The sequence below is a fragment of the Chiloscyllium punctatum genome, chromosome 24, assembly GCF_047496795.1.
Source record: "Chiloscyllium punctatum isolate Juve2018m chromosome 24, sChiPun1.3, whole genome shotgun sequence".
Classification (NCBI taxonomy): Eukaryota; Metazoa; Chordata; class Chondrichthyes; order Orectolobiformes; family Hemiscylliidae; genus Chiloscyllium; species Chiloscyllium punctatum.
The window spans coordinates 83,111,824-83,131,862 of record NC_092762.1 but is presented as its reverse complement, the minus strand read 5'-3'; the positions used below and the strand labels follow the sequence as shown (position 1 = coordinate 83,131,862).

The 20,039-nt window shown below is 47.3% G+C and overlaps 1 protein-coding gene across 2 annotated transcripts in view; it reads right to left on the bottom strand.

Moving 5' to 3' along the window:
- Window positions 1-20,039, bottom strand: part of slc5a5 (solute carrier family 5 member 5) — a 49,794-nt gene that overhangs the window by 10,020 nt on the left and 19,735 nt on the right. For both annotated transcript variants that reach the window (XM_072594326.1, XM_072594327.1), the window contains exons 6-11: window positions 17,750-17,890; window positions 15,484-15,613; window positions 8,591-8,679; window positions 7,024-7,136; window positions 1,501-1,571; window positions 608-694 (exon numbers count right to left, since the gene is read on the bottom strand). In XM_072594326.1, coding sequence (XP_072450427.1) covers window positions 608-694; window positions 1,501-1,571; window positions 7,024-7,136; window positions 8,591-8,679; window positions 15,484-15,613; window positions 17,750-17,890 — 631 coding nt within the window. The remainder of the gene's footprint in view (window positions 1-607; window positions 695-1,500; window positions 1,572-7,023; window positions 7,137-8,590; window positions 8,680-15,483; window positions 15,614-17,749; window positions 17,891-20,039) is intronic.

The window sequence follows — 20,039 nt, the reverse complement described above, 5'->3', positions numbered from 1 at the left end:
AAACAAACCTTGACACTGAGCCACAAACAGAGATATTAGGCCAGGTGAACAAAATATTCCTCAAAGAGGCAGGTTTTAAGAAGCACTCTGTGAGTGAAGTGACTGGAATTGGGAGACTGAGAGGCATAGATATGGCATTCCAGAGATATGGCATTCCAGAGATATGGCATTGAGATAGCTGAAAGCCAATGGCGCGCCAATGAAAATTGTGGATGTTCAAAAGACCGGAATTAAGGAGGTGTGAGGATCTCAGAGTGTTGTCAGGCTGCAGGAGATCACAAGCATAGGAGGAGTAAGGCCATGGCGAGATTTGGCAATAAGGATGAGAATTGTAAGATTGCAGGTTGAAATGTAGGTCAGTGTGCACCTGGGTGATGGGTGAAGACAATGTGGCATGGAGTAGGTTAGAGGCAACAGAGCTCTGAATAAGCTCAGGTTTCTGGTAATGTGCAAGGTCAGCAGGGAGGAACAAAATGGGGCAGAATCCCATCGAGACTTGCTTCAAGTTCCCTGACTGTGAGTGACTCAAGGGCCACACGTTGATTCTACTGGATTGTATGAGCATGTAGGAAAGGCACCCTGTCAAATACCCTCAGCCTGGACTTACCACAGTGTTAGCAGGAGGTACAAATATGCCAAGGATGAAGGCTCCCAACAAAGGATTACTGATGACACTCATCACTGTGAAGGAACCCTAGAGTAACATTTAAATAGTTTACATTAAACTCCATCCAGAGACCAGGTAGATCATTCTGAATTTCTCTCCCTTCCTCCCACCCCAGCCCCAGTGAAACCATCTGGCCTTTCCAGTCTGGTAGTTAGATACACCATTGTTCTGCCATTCTCACAGTCCAATCATGTAAGCTGCACAATCAAAACCCTTTCACCCCCCCCCCCCCCCCCCACAGCAGTCCAGCCCCCACCCCCTACAATGATAGCATAAATGCTGCCCCCTCCATATTTCCCCTCAGCTCTGATGAAGAGTCATCTAGATTGGAAACGTTAGCTCGCTCTCTCTCTATGGATGCTGTTCGACTCGCTGTGATCTCCAGCGTTTGCTGTTTTCAGTACAGATTCCAGCATCTGCAGGAATTTGCTCCGATAGATCATTTTGAATTTGAACGCTGATATTTTGGTATGAAATTGGATTCGTGGTAAAGATTTCGCTTGATGTTTGTTTCCATGGGATCAAATGAAAGTAGATAAAAGTGTGACCAAACTGATAACCCCTGCTACGTCAGTCTGCCCACTCATAAACTGAGGGATTACCCAGAAATGCTGGTGATCTTGTAAATGCTTCAAGAATGAGTTCAATACCCAGCCATTACACTGCCCCTTGATTCACCAGTTCCCTGAGCAGGACAGACTGCAGCAACTGAGGTTACACTGCAGAACCATTCAGTCCTTGACAATGCGCGCTCCCTATTTCATCCAAATCCGAAACTGTCCCAACTTGGAATAACAGCAGCAAAGCCATGACCCACCCGGATGTCAACATACCTGCAAGACCCCTCCTCCAAGCAGGGAGGATAATGCGGCAAAAATAATGCAGGCAGAGCCATACAACAGGGCTGTATAAAACAAAGAACAACAATTACATACAAATAACAACAACTTGTGCTTAAGCAGCCCTGCAGTGTTGAAGCAGGCCATTCTGCCCATTGAGTCTATACCAACCCTCTGAAGAGCATCCCACCCTGACCCAGTCCTGCATTTCTCATGGCTAACCCACCTAGCCCGCACACCCCTGAACACTATGGGCAATTTAGCATGGCCAATCCACCTAACCTGCACATCTTTGGACTGTGGGAGGAAACCCACACAGACACAAGAAGAATGTGCAAACTCCACACAGACAGTCACCCGAGGGTGGGATCAAACCCAGGTCCCTGACACTGTGAGGCAGCAGCACTAACCACGGAGCCACCACACTGTCCTACTTGATGTAGTGCCCTTCACGTTCTAACAAGTCCCGAGATCCTTTAGAGGAGCAATGCCAGACCAAACCTTGAGCTGCAGCCACCTCAGGATCAAGAAAAGCTTGGTCAAAATATGAGTTTTAAACAGGAGCAGGAAAGAGAAGAGAGACAGAGAGATTTTGCTGTGCATTGGTCGTGGACAGAGCGAATGTTGAGAGTGATGGACTCATGTCAGTCAAGCAGCTGCTTTGTCCCAGATGTTGTACGTGTTGAGTATTGTTGGAGCTGCATCTATCCAGGTAATTCTGAGAGTATTCCATCATTGCTGGCTCATGCCTTGTGGACAGCTTTATAAGGACAGTATGTGAGTTATTTGCGATACAATCCTGTGTCTCTGACTGACTGAGTAACACAGTATTCAATTAATTGGTCTATTTAAGGTTTGCAGAAATGGTAACCTCAATAATGTTGATGGTGGGTGATTTGATGATGGCAATACAGTTGAATGGGAAGAGGAGATGTTCACTCTCCATTGTTGCAGGTAGCCTTTGCCTGTGTGGTGTCAGTACCTCATGTCAGTTATAGAGATGTACAGCATGGAAACAGACCCTTCGGTCCAACTCGACCATGCTGACCAGATATCCTAAATTAATCTAGTTCCATTTAGCAGCATTTGGCCCATATCCTTCTAAACCCTTCCTATTCACGTACCCATCCAGATGCCTTTTAAATGTTGTAATTGTACCAGACTCCACCACATCCTCTGGCAGCTCATTCCATACACATATCACGTTCTGCGTGAAAACGTTGCCCCTTAGGTCCCTCTTAAATCTTTCCCCTCTCACCATAAATGTATTCCCCTCCAGTTCTGGATTCCCCCACCCCTGAGAAAGACCTTGTCTATTTATCCTATCCATGTCCCTCATGATTCTATAAACCTCTATAAGGTCACCCCTCAGCCTCTGACACTCCAAGGAAAATAGCCCCAGCCTATTCAACATCTCTCTATAGCTCAAACCCTCCAACCCTTGGTAACATCCTTGTAAATCTTTTCCACATCCTTTCAACTTTAACAGCATCTTTACAATAACATGGAGACCAGAATTGAATGGTGTATTCCATAAGTGGCCTAACCAAGGTCAGAACTCTCGTGTTTTCTCAAACTCCTTCATGACGTACTCACCTCATCTCCAAAACTGAGTACGAGTTCATGCTTGCACAAAAATTTGATGAGGTTTCTAACTGATTAGCCTTAACGTGTGTTGATGGCTGGATTAGCAGTGAGTACAGGTCACTTGATAACATGGACGATTCCCGCTCTGCGGATGGCTGGGAACATGCTCCTTGTTTCGGATTGGAGTTGTCCTAACTTTTGTAGACAGAATATATCAAGGAAATTTGCCAATTTGTTGGGAATCGAATCCATTGGGAACTGATGTCTATGATCTACAGTCTCAGAAGGAGGCCAGGTAACACTCCTGGGCTGCAAGTGATTGAACCTTGACCTTTGCACTCACATGCTGGGCACTGCCGACTTGGAGAAGATCATTTGAAATTGAAGCCAACTCCGTGCTGGCATCCCGTCATTCATCATAGACTTTACTGAACAAACATCATATTTAGAGAGAGATGAATGAGCTGAGGGAAGATATCCAATGAGATAAGACTCTCCCTGACCTTCAGGATAAACATTGAAAAAAATTCAAGGATGTCAACATGACATTGTATTATTCACCGTGGCCAGCCGCATTCCTCAGATAACATTTCTTGGATCCAAAGAAGCTCTTGATCATCTGTTTCACTTGTGCTGATGGCCTGTACTCCTGGCATTAACCAATTATGTCTCCAGCTCTCACTGGGCAGGATTAACAGCACAACTGCCCAAATGAGTGTTTACCCTCACCACAAACCTGCCTGCGAATGATATTCTTCTTTCCCCAAACCACTCATTGCGGTTACAAATTCTGTATTCTCGAAATTCTCTGGGTGAAACCATTTCTCCTAAGTTCCTCTTCCAAATGACTTGTGACTGTTTTATATTTTTGGCATGTGGTGCTGGTCTCCCATAAATGTTGACATCTTGTCTCTTTCTACTCAATCAAACCCCTTCCTAATTTTAATGGTCTCTGTTAGGTCACCCATTGGCCTTCTCTTTTCTAGAGAAAAGAAGACAAGCCTCTCTTCCTGACACACATTTCTGTCATATCTTTCTCAATATTTTTGCATCCTCTCCAGTGCCTCGACTTCCTCACAGCTCTACAGTCATAGAGCCGTACAGCACAGAAACAGACCCTTCACTCCAACTAGTCCATGCCGACAAAAATCCCCAACTAAACCTATCCCACCTTTTCTTTTTGGGGTAGCAAGGTGGTTCAGTGGTTAGCACTGCTGCCTCACAGCGCCAGGGACACAGGTTTGATTCCAGCCTTGGGCGACTGTCTGTGTGGAGTTTGCACATTCTCCCCGTGTCTGCGTGGGTTTCCTCCGGGTGCTCCGGTTTCCTCCCACAGTCCAAAGGTGTGCAGGTCAGGTGAATTGGCCATGCTAAGTTGCCCATAGTCGGGGTAAATATAAGGTAGGGGGATGGGTCTGGGTGAGTTACTCTTCGGAGGGTCGATGTGGACTTATTGGGCTGAAGGGCCTGTTTCCACACTTTAGGGAATCTAACCTAATCTCACCTGCCTGTGTTTGGCCCATATCCCTCCAAACCTTTCCTATTCATAAACTTATCCAAATGTCTTTTAAAAGGTGTAAGCTCTACTCACATCTACCACTTCCTCTGGCAGTTCATGCTACATGCGAAACACTCTCTACATAAAAAAGTTACCCCTCAAGCCCTTTTTAAATCTTTCTCCTCTAATCTTAAAAACATACCCTCTACTTTAGCACTCCCCCACCCTAGGGAAAAGACCCTAGCTATTCACCTTATCTATATCCCTCATGATTTTATAAACCTCCATAAGGTCACCCCTCAACTACTTATGCTCCAATGAAAAAACTCCCAGCCTCTCTTTATAACTCAAACCTTCTATTCCTGGCAACATCCTGGTAAATCTCTTCTGAACCCTCACCAGTTTAATAATATCCTTCCTATAACTGGACGCCTGGAGCTGAACTCAGTACGCCAGAAGTGGCTTCACCAAAATCCTGTACAACCTCATCTGGTCAATACTTTCACCACTCTGTGGAAATGTAGCACTTGGTTGGAACAGAGACTCAGGGCTTTGTTGTATTTTGTGGCCTTGCATTCCACTGGGTATGAAGCTGAAACTCGAATTACTAGGGAACGGTGTGTTGTGAGTATTTATGAATACTTTTGGACCCTCTTGAAAGTACGAAAGCAGTTGTACTGCAAGATAAGACATGTTTCCACCCCATCGGGTATTGTCCCCATCAAATATTCCCAGGGCAGGGACAGCATGGGGTTAGATTCAGAGTAAAGCCCCCTCTACACTGACCCCATCAAACACTCCCACGACAGGGACAGCACGGGGTTAGATACAGAGTAAAGCTCCCTCTACACTGACCCCATCAAACACTCCGAGGACAGGGACAGCACGGGGTTAGATACAGAGTAAAGCTGTGTCTACACTGTCCTTATTGAACACTCTCAGGACAAGGACTGCAGAGGGTTAGATACAGAGTAACGCTCCCTAAACACTGTCCCCAATCAAACACTCCCAGGACAGGGACAGCACAGGGTTAGATACAGAGTAAAACTCTCTCTACACTGTTCCGCTCCCCCCACCCCCCCGCCCCCATCAAACACTCCCAGGGCAGGGACAGCACAGGGTTACAAACAGGGACAACACAGGGTTAAATACAGTGTAAAGCTTCCTCTACACTGACCCCATCAAACACTCCCAGGACAGGGACAGCACGGGGTTAGATACAGAGTAAAGCTGTGTCTACACTGTCCCCATTGAACACTCTCAGGGCAAGGACAGTACGTGGTTAGATACAGAGTACAGCTACTTCTACATTTTTATTATGAAAGTAAAGCTTCCTTTACTCTTTTAAAATGAATAGATATAGAGTACAGCTTTCTCTACTCATTTAAACTGAAAGTAAAGCTCTCTCCATCAAAACTCCTAGGGCAGGGACAGCATGGGGTTAGATACACTGTCCTCCTTGAACACTCTAGGACGGGTACAGTATGGAATTTAAGGCAGAGTAAAACCCATGTACACTGTTCCCTCATCTCACCCGTTGACCAATGCCCAGTTTGGGTTCTGCCAGGGCCACTGAGTTCCTGCCTCAGCGCAGCCTTGGTTCAAACATGGACAAAGAGCTGGATTCTAGAGGGGATGGTAAAGGTGGCAGCTTTTACATCAAGACAGCTGATTGGCTGATTACAGTAGCAAGGAACCCGAGTACAAATGAAGTCAAAGGGCATCGGGGGCGAAAGCTCTCCATTGGTTACTTGATATATTGGAAGATGGTTATAGTTGTTGGAAGTCAGCCATCTCAGCTCCAGGACATCTCTGCAGGAGCTCCTCAGGGTAGTGAGGCCAAGCCCAACACTGATGCCCAATAGCAGCTGCAGCCCACACCACCTTTGAGCAAACCTTCCAGTCCTGCCACTCCTACCATCTAGAAGGACAAGGGCAGCAGTTACATGGGAACAGTGCAAGCTGTAAGTTCTCCACAGCACCATGAGTGATCCTGATATGGAACAAATCAGCTTCCTTCATTGTGGCTGGGTCAAAGTTCTGGAACTCCCTGCTAACCCGCCGTGTGGGTCTACCTGCAACAATGCCTCGCCTCTGAAGGGCAATTACAGATGGCCAATAAGTTCTGGTCCAGCCTGTGGCACCCATCTCCCATGAACAAATTTGAAAAAATTAATCGAGAGAGTGAAGTGATACAGAGAGAATGCAGGCAAGTGGAGTTGAGGCAGCAGATTGGACATAATTATATTAAATAGCGAAGTGCAGTCAAGAGTTAACTTGGCTTGTTCCTTCTCTGGCTTCTTGCGTTCTTCAGCAATAGACTGTGTGGCACAGTAAAGGAAGGTGGAGAATTAGTCTTTGCTAATAATGATTGGTGCAATCTAGGCTCCTGCAGATTGGATACGTCATTAATTTGCAGACTAGACACTTACACAATCCTTTTGATATTAGAATCAGCTTCTTTTCAGTCAATGTGTTCAGCCTGGGTTTGATGATGTCCTCCACAGTGCATGCAGCCATAGCATTGATACTGGTCGAAACTGTGCTGTAAGATAAATAGCTTTATAAGGTCTGGTCTTAAATCACATTGACGTGAAATAACTGCTAACACTCTGAACCTTGCATCAGAAACTATGTGCTTCGAACCTCACAAGAGAGTAGAACAGACTGATATTCCATTGTGGGAATATTGGAAAGATAGTCCTTCAGCTGAGATGTTAAACTGAGATCCTGACTGCTTGTCAGATGGACACTAAACCTCAGATTCACAAGTAGAAGTTCATCAAGAAGACATACTGGTCAACATGCATTCCTCAATCTACAATGACAAAACCATCCTTCATCTCAGGGTGTTACTGCCTAATTCCTGCTGAGGTGACCACAGAGGACTCTGCTTCTCAATTCCTCCTCTCGCATAAGGTATGGTGACCCTCAGGTTAAACCACCACTAGCCCACCCTCTCTAATGAGAGGGCTGCCCTATGCTCCTCTGGGACCTTGGGGACTTTACCTTTTACTGTCTAACGCAACAGCTTCTGAGCTTCAGTTGAAACATTATATCACAAGAAGAACAAAGCCTGACAGTTTTAGCACAGCTTTCCCAATCTCTGAACATTCAATAATACCGAACATTTTGTGAATAACTGCTTGGTAACTCAAATCCTGAGTTAGTGAAAGGTAGATATTCTTTTAGGTAAATACAGCAGCCAATATCTACACAACAAGATCCCATAGAAAACAATACAAAGGCCAATCCGTTGATCTGACATTAATAAGGTAGTTTGAGGAAGAAAGTGTTGCTCTGGACGCAGAGAGTCCTCCCAGTTTTCCTGTTGAAAGACTGTCACAGAATCTTTAACGTACACCTGAATGGCCAGGCAACCACAGATATTATTGATCTCCTGTCACGTTGTGCTCCCTCGGCACATCATTGAATGTGAACCTCCTTGATTTTAATTTTATTCATTCTGAGGATGTGGTTATCGTCGGCTAGGCGAGAATTTATTGCCCATTGGTAAGTGCCCATGAGGTGGCAGTAGTGAGCTGCCTACTTGAACTGCAATGATGTTCAGGATGGAGTGCCAGAACATTGACTCGATGACACTGAGGGAGGAGAAACAAATTTCCAGCTCGGGAAGGTCAGTGGCTTCACTTACGAGCTCAAATCCTGGGGTGGGATTTGAGTGCGGTGATATCTTTCTAACCCATTGATGGGAGAGTTGCTAGTTCCCTCACAGATTTTATTCGCATGGACAAATACAGCAAAATCACAGGGACAATAATCCTGAGCTAATCTTGGAAAAGCGAGAATGAATATCCAGGAATTGTCTGGATTGTCGTCAGATCACTAACGCCACAAAAAAACCGCAGAGGTAAGGATGGAGGTCCACCATCACCTTCCCATAGCTCTGGCCAAAAGGTACCCACTCTGCCAACTTCACCCACAATGAAGTTCAGGAGAGCCAACTCTTGTGATGCTGAACATAAATTCTTGCAGTACCTCAATGTCCCACTGAATGCAGCAGAAAGGAACAATCCGGGAACTCCAGGGTAGTTCTGAAAGATATCCAGCACCATGAACGGCATCATCTGTGAGTAGAAAGAGCAGCTCAGATAAACCAATCAAGGACACCCAGGTCCCACTGCACATCCCCTTTCTCTTTATTTTAAAATATACTTTATTCATAAAAAATATTTTATATCCATACATAGCCACTAATGGAGTTCTTTAAATATAGAAACAAGCAAACATCAGAGTTTGCTCACTGAGCTGGAAGGTTCATTTCCAGATGTTTCGTCACCATACTAGGTAACATTTTCAGTGGGCCTCAGGCAAAGCACTGTACATGATTCCTACTTTCTATTTATATGTTTGGGTTTCTTTGGGTTGGTATTGTCATTTTCCGCGGTGATGTCATTTCTTGTTCTTTTTCCCAGGGGTGGTAGATAAGGTCTAACTCGATGTGTTTGTTGATAGAGTTCCGGTTGGGATGTCATGCTTCTAGGAATTCTCGCATGTGTCTCTGTTTGGCTTGTCCTAAGATGGATGTGTTGCTCCAGTCGAAGTGGTGTCCTTCCTCATCTATGTGTAAGGATACTAGTGAGAGAGGGTCATGTCTTTTTGTGGTTAGTTGATGTTCATGTATCCTGGTGGCTAGTTTTCTGCCTGTTTGTCCAATGTAGTGTTTGTTACAGTTCTTGCACGATATTTTGTAAATGACGTTAGTTTTGCTTGGTGTCTGTATAGGGTCTTTCGAGTTCATAGCTGTAGACCAAATATTGAACTACTGAAGCAATCATCCCAACATCCACAAACGAAGCTGCATCAGAACATTATTTCAACGAGCCAACACACACTGCAGCACAGAGGAACTACGCAGAGTAGCCACCAGGATACATGAACACCAACTAGACACAAAACAAAATCACGAGTATCCGTATATACAGATAAGGAAGGACACCACTTCGATTGGGACAACACATCCTCCTAGGGTCAAGCCAAACAGAGACAAGCACGAGAATTTCTAGAAGCATGGCATTCCAACCGGAACTCTATCAACAAACACATTTGAGGTAGACCCCATCTACCATCCCCTGGAAAAAGAACAGTAAATGACATCACCATAGGAAATGACATCACCACAGGAAATTACAACACCAACCCAAAGAAGCCCAAAAATGTAAATAGAAAGCAGGAATTATGTACAGTGCTTCGCCTGAGGCCCACTGAATATGTTAACTAGTCGGGTGATGAAACATCTGGAAATGAACCTTGCAGCTCAGTGAGCAAACATACAACCAGAACCTCAACCTGAGCTACAAATCATCTCAAAATTCACTATCAGAGTTTGACTATTCTGATGGTTTAACACTGCATTTCTTACTTGTACAGGATTATATTTACATATATTTGAGGTACGGGGGAGGGTCGACTAACAATACAGACCCCCATTTACCTTCAACAGGAAGAACTCAAACAGTGGCCATTTCCCACTATGCCCTGGCAGCAGCTGCCCAAAGCTTTAGTGTGTCCCTCAGCGTGTACTCCTGCACACCTGTCTTAAGTTACAGCCACTCAGGTAATATCCTGCCTCCCCGCTTTTGCTCCCAAACTGGATGCACCCACATAACAGAGCAACTGCCTGCGCATTAACCAACTCCCTCAGTATACTGCACCTGTCCATGTATTTACCCACTCCCTCAGTATACTGCACCTGTCCATGCATTTACCCCCTCCCTCAGTACACTGCACCCACTCCAACCTCTCACCCTCACAACGCGCAGCCCTCCAATCCCTCTGCTCCAATCCCAACCTCACCATCAAGCCAGCGGATAAAGGGGGCGCAGTGGTAGTCTGGCGCATTGACCTCTACACCGCTGAAGCCAAACACCAACTCAAAGACACCTCTTCCTACTGCCCCCTCGACCATGACCCAACCCCCCATCACCAAACCATCATCTCCCAAACCATACAGAACCTCATCACCTCAGAAGATCTCCCACCCACAGCTTCCAACCTCATAGTCCAGGAACCCCACACTGCCCGGTTCAACCTCCTTCCCAAGATCCACAAGCCTGACCACCCTGGCCGACCCATTGTCTCAGCATGCTCCTGCCCCACTGAACTCATCTCTATCTACCTCGACAATGTCCTATCCCACCTAGTCCAGGAACTCCCCAAATACGTTCGAAACGCATGCCCTCCACCTCCTCCAAGACTTTCATTTTTCCGGCCCCCAATGCCTCATCTTCACCATGGATATCCAATCCCTCTACACCTCCATCCGCCATGACCAGGGCCTCCAAGCCCTCCGTTTTTTCCTCTCCAGACGTCCCCAACAGTACCCTTCCACCGACACTCTCATTCGTTTGGCTGAACTGGTCCTCACCCTTAACAATTTCTCCTTCGAATCCTCCCACTTCCTCCAGACCAAAGGGGTAGCCAAGGGCACCCTTATGGGCCCCAGCTATGCCTGTCTCTTTGCTGGCTACGTAGAACAGTTGATCTTCCGTAATTACACCGGCACCACTCCCCACCTCTTCCTCCGCTACATTGAGAACTGCATTGGCACCACCTCGTGCTCCCGCGAGGAGGTTGAGCAATTCATCAACTTCACCAACACATTCCACCCTGACCTTAAATTTACCTGGACCATCTCTGACACCTCCCTCCCCTTCCTGGACCTCTCCATCTCCATTAATGATGACTTACTTGGAACCGACATTTTTGACAAACCCACCGACTCCCATAGCTACCTGGATTACACCTCTTCTCACCCAACCTCCTGCAAAAATGCCATCCCATATTCCCAATTCCTCCGCTTCTGCCACATCTGCTCCCAAGGGGAATAGTTCCACCACTGAACACACCAGATGGCCTCTTTCTTTAGAGACCGCAATTTCCCTTCCCACGTGGTTAAAGATACCCTCCAATGCATCTCGTCCACATCCCGCACCTCCGCCCTCAGACCCCACCCTCCAACCGTAACAAGGACAGAACACCCCTGGTGCTCACCTTCCACCCTACCAACCTTGTTATAAACCAAATCATCCACTGACATTTCCGCCACCTCCAAATAGACCCCACTACCAGGGATATATTTCCCTCCCCACCCCTTTCCGCTTCCGCAAAGACCGTTCCCTCCATGACTACCTGGTCAGGTCCACACCCCCCTACAACCCACCCTCCCAACCTGGCATCTTTCCCTGCCACCACAGGAATTGCAAATCCTGCGTCCACACCTCCTCCCTCACCTCTGTCCAAGGCCCTATACTGCACCTGCCCATGCATTTACCCCCTCCCTCAGTATACTGCACCTGCCCAGACATTTACCCCCTCCCTCAGTATACTGCACCTGTCCATGCATTTACCCCCTCCCTCAGTATACTGCACCTGCCCATGCATTTACCCCCTCCCTCAGTATACTGCACCTGCCCAGACATTTACCCCCTCCCTCAGTATACTGCACCTGCCCATGCATTTACCCCCTCCCTCAGTATACTGCACCTGCCCATGCATTTACCCCCTCCCTCAGTATACTGCACCTGCCTGTGCATTTACCCCCTCCCTCAGTATACTGCACCTGACAGACATTTACCCCCTCCCTCAGTATACTGCACCTGCCCATGCATTTACCCACTCCCTCAGTATACTGCACCGGGCTGTGCATTTACCCCCTCCCTCATTATACTGCACCGGGCTGTGCATTTACCCCCTCCCTCAGTATACTGCACCTGCCCGTGCATTTACCCCCTCCCTCAGTATACTGCACCTGCCCAGGCATTTACCCCCTCCCTCAGTATACTGCACCTGCCCAGGCATTTACCCCCTCCCTCAGTATACTGCACCTGCCCAGGCATTTACCCCCTCCCTCAGTATACTGCACCTGCCCGTGCATTTACCCACTCTCTCATTATACTGCACCGGGCTGTGCATTTACCCCCTCCCTTAGTATACTGCACCTGCCCATGCATTTACCCCCTCCCTCAGTATACTGCACCTGCCCAGACATTTACCCCCTCCCTCAGTATACTGCACCTGCCCGTGCATTTACCCACTCCCTCAGTATACTGCACCTGCCCATGCATTTACCCCCTCCCTCAGTATACTGCACCTGCCCGTGCATTTAGCCCCTCCCTCAGTATACTGCACCTGCCCAGGCATTTACCCCCTCCCTCAGTATACTGCACCTGCCCAGGCATTTACCCCCTCCCTCAGTATACTGCACCTGTCCATGCATTTACCCCCTCCATCAGTATACTGCACCTGCCCGTGCATTTACCCCCTCCCTCAGTATACTGCACCTGCCCAGGCATTTACCCCCTCCCTCAGTATACTGCACCGGGCTGTGCATTTACCCACTCCCTCAGTATACTGCACCGGGCTGTGCATTTATCCACTCCCTCAGTATACTGCACCGGGCTGTGCATTTACCCCCTCCCTCAGTATACTGCACTTGCCCGTGCATTTACCCACTCCCTCAGTATACTGCACCTGCCTGTGCATTTATCCCCTCCCTCAGTATACTGCACCTGCCTGTGCATTTACCCACTCCCTCAATATACTGCACCGGGCTGTGCATTTACCCACTCCCTCAATACACTGCACCAGGCTGTGCATTTACCCCCTCCCTCAATATACTGCACCTGCCTGTGCATTTACCCCCTCCTCAATATACTGCACCGGGCTGTGCATTTACCCACTCCCTCAGTATACTGCACCGGGCTGTGCATTTACGCACTCCCTCAGTATACTGCACCGGGCTGTGCATTTACCCCCTCCCTCAGTATACTGCACTTGCCCGTGCATTTACCCCCTCCCTCAGTATACTGCACCTGTCCATGCATTTACCCACTCCCTCAGTATACTGCACCTGCCCGTGCATTTACCCCCTCCCTCAGTATACTGCACCTGTCCATGCATTTACCCACTCCCTCAGTATACTGCACCTGCCCAGGCATTTACCCACTCCCTCAGTATACTGCACCAGCCTGTGCATTTACCCCCTCCCTCAGTATACTGCACCTGCCTGTGCATTTACCCCCTCCCTCAGTATACTGCACCTGCCTGTGCATTTACCCCCTCCCTCAGTATACTGCACCAGCCTGTGCATTTACCCCCTCCCTCAGTATACTGCACCTGCCCAGGCATTTACCCCCTCCCTCAGTATACTGCACCTGCCTGTGTATTTACCCCCTCCCTCAGTATACTGCACCTGCCTGTGCATTTACCCCCTCCCTCAGTATACTGCACCTGCCTGTGCATTTGCCCCCTCCCTCAGTATACTGCACCTGCCCAGGCATTTACCCCCTCCCTCAGTATACTGCACCTGCCTGTGCATTTACCCCCTCCCTCAGTATACTGCACCTGCCTGTGCATTTACCCCCTCCCTCAGTATACTGCACCTGCCTAGGCATTTACCCATTCCCTCAGTATACTGCACCTGCCCAGGCATTTACCCTCTCCGTCAGCCTGACCCAAACACACTGAAACTTCACTGCATCCTTCTCACAATTCACCCTCCCACCAGCTGCAAATTTGAAGATATTACATTTATTCCTGTCATCTAAATCATCAACATATATTGTGAATTAGCTCTGGTCACTCCCTACCTGCCAGAAAAAGCCCCATTTATTCCTCCTCTTTGTTCCTTAACTGCCAACCAGTTTCCACCCATCTCAATGCACTAACGATGTGCTTGAATCTTACGCACTAATCTCTTTTGTGATACTTTGTCAAAAACCTTTTGTACCACATCCACTGGCTCTTCCTAATTAATTCTCTGAGCTACTTCCTTGAAGAATTCCAGTAGATTTCTCAACCATGATAACCTCTTTGTAAATCCATGGTGAGTCTTTCCCAAATGCTCAGCTCCTAAATGTTTTGTCAGGGACTATTGGGTGGTGACAAAAAAAAACAGCAGATGCTGGAATTCAAAATGGACAGGCAGGAGGCTGGAAGTACACAGCAAGCCAGGCAGCATCAGGAGGTGGAGACGTCGATGTTTCAGGTATAACCCTACACCCAATACCTCAGCTTCTCCACCTCCCGATGATGCTTGGCTGGCTGTGCTCTTCCAGCCACCTGCTTGCCTGTATATCATCGGCTTTAGTATTTTCCACGTAGATGGCATTCGGCTGGCTGGCCTATAATTCCTGGAGAGAATAAACATGTCTGTATTGTGTGTGCGTGTGTGTGTGTGTGTGTGTGTGTGTGTGCGTGTGTGCGTGCGTGTGTGTGTGTATGTCACATATGTACATATAGTAAATGTGTATCTATAATAAATGCACTCATAATACATATGTATGTACTGTATAGAATGTGTACGTGTACGTATATGTAATGTATAGACTGTAATAAAGTTCCTTTGCTTTTTGAGTGGCTCACCCTACCTCCTCCATTGGCTTGTATTTCTGGGGTGGAGCAGCACCGAATCCATTCAACCCATCATGCTACTGCCAGCCCTTCCATCATCTCCCCATCCCACTCCTTGACCCATTACCAGGGCTGGGTTGAGGGAGAGCCCAAAACGATTTTTGTGGATGCTACAAATCGGAAACAAAAACAGAAATTGTTGGAAAAGCTCAGCAGGTCTGGCAGCATCTGTGGAGAGAAATCGGAGTTAACTTCTCAGGTCCAGTGACCCTCCCTCAGAACTGTTCAGACGAAGGGTCACTGGACCCGAAACGCTAACTCTGATTTCTTTCCACAGATGATGCCAGACCTGCTGAGCTTTTCCAGCAATTTCCGTTCTTGTTTCTGGGGTGAAGGGGGTTTGTGCTGAATGTGGACAGGCAGATGGATAAATACAAGGCCCTCTCTGATGTAAATACGACAGCAATCCTCTTCCCTGTGTAGCCTCCTTCAGCCTTGTCACTGTTGGTTGGACTCACCTGGTCAGGTGCAGTAATGTGTCCAGCTTTAACAGGGTCACATGTCCTGTACAAGGTGAACAGAATGATCCCACAGGCTGCTGCACTCGTCACTATCATCCACAGCCCGACTTGGTTCACAAAGATAGCACTAAAACAAACACAAAGCAGGTTCAGTAGTTTCACTGTGCTCCCCATTTCAGATGCTCTCCACTTCCCTCTCAAGCACGAGGTGACAAATGGAAACCGAACGCCGCACTGTGTGGGAGAGACAGAGCGTGTACCCACTCTCTGCACGCCTTTTAACCCTGAAGCTGTGGAAATGGTTGCAGGAACAGCGAGCTCTCTCTGAGAGAGAACTGGAGAGAGGCAACCGAGTCAGCCAAGTGCTCCCCGCGTCTTGGAATGGTTCATGGGGCAGAAATGGAGAGCCGTCTTTCGAGTTTCTTACAAGGATGCCTCCATAATGAGAAAGTGTCCATTACTGACAGTCCGAGCTGGCCTAGTCTGACTCGCTGGAGATTAGACTGGTGCTGCGTGACCGGCTGTGCTTTTCCAGCACCACTCCAATCTTGGCCTGGTCTGCTGCTTTATCTTAGAGTTTGAAGCCGACAAAATAGTAAAGAAACCTAACTTGTGATGCAAAGCTCCTTTGAACACTACTTGTGGAGATGGTGAGGCTGCATGCCTCGTGAAAACATCAATTTGTTTTTTGATAGATTTTTGTTGGGTAAGGGTGTGGGCAGCTGTCTGATCGACATGAGCAGGTACAGTCAAGGGACGGATCAATCATGATCCAATTAAAGAGTGGTAGAAGAGGGGCTGAATGGCCTGGTGCCATCAGCGTGTGGACCTGTCCGTCTGTCATCTCCGACTGACCCAGGACGGAACAGCAGCTACATCCCCGTTACTCAGATCCGACAACTATCCTTCACCCACAGATTGGTACCTGTCAGTGAGGAATTCCCACCAGGACCTTCCCAATGGACTGTGGTGGACTTCCAGGAAAGTCAATCAGAGGAACGGGGAGGAAAGTTGCGTGTAGACGGCATCATCTACACAGGGAGGAAGTGAAGACTGCAGATGCTGGAGATCAGAGTTGAAAAGTGGGATGCTAGAAAAGCGCAGCAGGTCAGATATGATGGGCCAAAGGGCCTTTATATGTTCTGTACAAGCTCTAGTTTCATTCCTAATGGAGAGCTTATATTATACCTGAAATGTTGGTTCTCCTGCTCCTCGGATGCTGCCCGACCGGCTGTGCTTTTCCAGCACCATTATTTTCGACCCATCATCTACACAAGCCAGAACGAACCTGTCTACAGTGCCGTGGGAACCTCTCCAAATCCTCAATGTCAGGAGAGTTAACAAAAGAAGCAAGGACTTGCATTTACGTAGCACCTTTCGTGATCTCAGAATGACCTGACAGCAGAATGTGACATTGCAGGGCGGGTTCCTTATCACTCTCTCCCACACTGAGTTGTTCCCCTAATCTTGTGGGGCGTATAATTTATTTGAAAGGTCATTAATGTAGTTGCCCAGTGTAGAAGAATGACCAAAATGACTGACCAGCTCCCCTTGCTCTGCATCACCTGGTCATGATAGACCAGAACCGCACTGCAGCTAAATCCCAACGTCCAGACTCTCACCACAATGTCAGAAACTGACTTCTCATTGCACGGATTGTTCTGAACTTGAGTCAGTTCTCTGAGAGGCATTTCTAGAACCTTCCTTCAACCCACAGGATATCTTTTGGGATGTTTTCACCAGCAGGATTTTAAATCAATTAGTTACCAAAGATACTCTGCCTCTTCCCTTCATAACAAGATCTGCTGAAGATGAATGAGTTTGGCACCAGTTTCCCAGGCAATCCCTCACGAACTATCTAATAACTGTGAGCAGAATCATGTTGGTCTTCTCTTTGATATAATTTTGCACTTTCCTCGGGGCAGCATGGTGGCTCAATAGTTAGCACTGCTGCCTCACAGCACCAGGGTCCCAGGCTCGATTCCTGCCTTGGGCGACTGTCTGTCTGGCATTTGCACATTCTCCCCGTGTCTGCGTGGGTTTCCTCCCACAGTCCAAAGACGTGCAGGTCAGGTGAATTGGCCATGCTAAATTGCCCATAGTGTTAGATGCATTAGTCAGAGGGAAATGGGTCTGGGTGGGTTACTCTTCGGAGGGTCGGTGTGGACTGGTTGGGCCGAAAGGCCTGTTTCCACACTGTAGGGAATCTCATCCTCTCTCACACTGTTTACAGATCCCCTTAGCTCATTTCACCCAAACTTACAGTCGGGCCTGAGACTCTGTCTTGCAGGCGATGTAACGCTGGACTTGAGCTTGATTGACTCCATACATGGATAACCACAGTACAGTTCCGCCGATAACAAAAGTCCAGAATGTGTAGCGTCTCCTGGGATCTGGGTCAAAACTAAACAGAGAACATTCATCAGTGGACAGTAAGAAGGTCAATCTACAGAGGATGTTATTGAACTAAAAAACGTGCAGAAAAGGATTACTTGGATGCTACCCAGACTGGAAAGTTTTAGTTATAAGGAGAGGCTGGAAACGCTGGGACTTTTTTTCCCCAGGAGCGTAGGAGGCCAAGGGGTGACCTTATAGAGGTTTATAAAATCATGAGAGGCATAGATAAAGTAGCTAGCCAACAGTGTTTTCCCACGGTAGGGGAGCCTGAAACTAGAGGGCATAGGTTTACGGTGAGAGGGGAGAGACACAAAAGGGTCCAGAGGGGCAATTGTTTAGCACAGAAGGTGGTGAGTGTCTGGAACAGATTGCCAGAGGGAGTGGTGGAGACGAATACAATTTTGTCATTGAAGAAACATTTAGACAGGGACACAGATTGGATACGTATGGAGGGATATGGGCCAAACACAGGCAAATGGAGCTAGATTAATTGTGAAAACTGGGCAGCACGGACATGTTGGCCCGAATGGCCTGTTTCCAGACTGTAAACCTCTATGACTCTATGACCAGGGCTCTACACCAACAACATCTACCTGGACAATTGCACTGGGTGCTACGTTCCAACAGGTTTTTGAGCAAAGGGCAGATTTTATCAGGACAAGACCTCTCTAGGGTCGATTATAATCATTCTCACAATGTGGCCAATTCTGAGAAGGCCAGGGTTTATTGCCCATCCCTAATTGCCCTTAGGAAGGGTGTAGTGAGCTAAACTCTGATCCAAATAAAATGAGGAATGGGCAATAAATACCGGCCTTGCCAGTGATGCTGATAGTCAAGGAATAAATAAAGAATATTAATATGTTACAAGCCACACAGACTAAAGCGCCTGAATTTCAATTCCTCATCTGTCCTGGGCTAATAGCATCAATTAGCACAGTGCATTGGAGGAAAATAATATTGGCCAGGGCTTCAACTCTTCAGACTCTGAGGAGTGGTAGAGTCGGAGATATTAATAACCCATAGACCCAGCCGAATTCTCTGGGAATGTATGTTCAAATCCAACCAAGGCAGCTTCCTGAAATTCAGTCGAATTGAACACTAGAGTGACACAATGATTCAGTGGTTAACACTGCTGCCTTATAATATCAGGGACCCAGATTCAATTCCACCCTTGGGCCACTGTCTGTGTGGAGTTTGTATGTTCTCCCTGTGTACGTGTGAGTTTCCTCCAGGTGTCTTGGTTTCCTCCCATTGTCCACAGGTGTGAGGGTAAGGTGGATTGGCCATGCTAAATTGCCCACATCATCCAGGAAATTTCAGGCTCGGTGGATGAGCCATGGGAAACGTAGGGGGAGGTGGGTCTGGGTGGGATGCTCTTTGGATGGTTAGTGTGGACTTAATCTGCCAAGTAGCCTGGTTCCACACTGAAGGGATTCTAGTCTCAGTGACGGTGACTATGAAGTTATCATCAATTGTCACAAAAACTCACCTGGTTCATTCATGTCCTTGAGGGAAGAAAATCTGCCATCCTTACTTACCTGGTCTGACCTACATGTGACTCCTGACCCACAGTAATGTTTTGACTCTTAATTGCTCTCCCTTAGCAAGCTATTCAAATAAAGGGCATTAGAGAATGGACAACAAATCTTGGCCTTTCCAGTGATACCTGCACCTCATGAAAAAGAAAAATCAGGAAGCACGATGCAGAGTAAATTGGGTATCAGGCCAGTATGGAATTGAATTCAAATATCAAACCTCAAATGAGAAACATTCTGCCAAGACGATTAATGATAACCTGAATTACATGGAAAACCCAACACAAAAATGAAGCCATTCTGCCCGAAGAGGCCGTGCTGACAGGTGGTAGGTGACATGACACACCTCCTGTTCCATCAGCAACATCTCAGCCTTTCAGCCTCTTTCTTTCTTCTCTTTTCTTTTTCTCATCTGGCTCCCATTCAGAAGCACCATGATCCTCCTCTCAATCACATCGTGTGATTGCAAGATCCACATCTCACCAGCTCTCTGAGTAAGCGTCATTTCTCCATATTGTATTTGCACATTGAAATTATTCATTCCAGTAAGATTAAGATCTGCAGAGTAAGATTAGGGCCAATCAAAGGTAGTAGTGGGAAATTGTGCATGGAGTCAGAGGA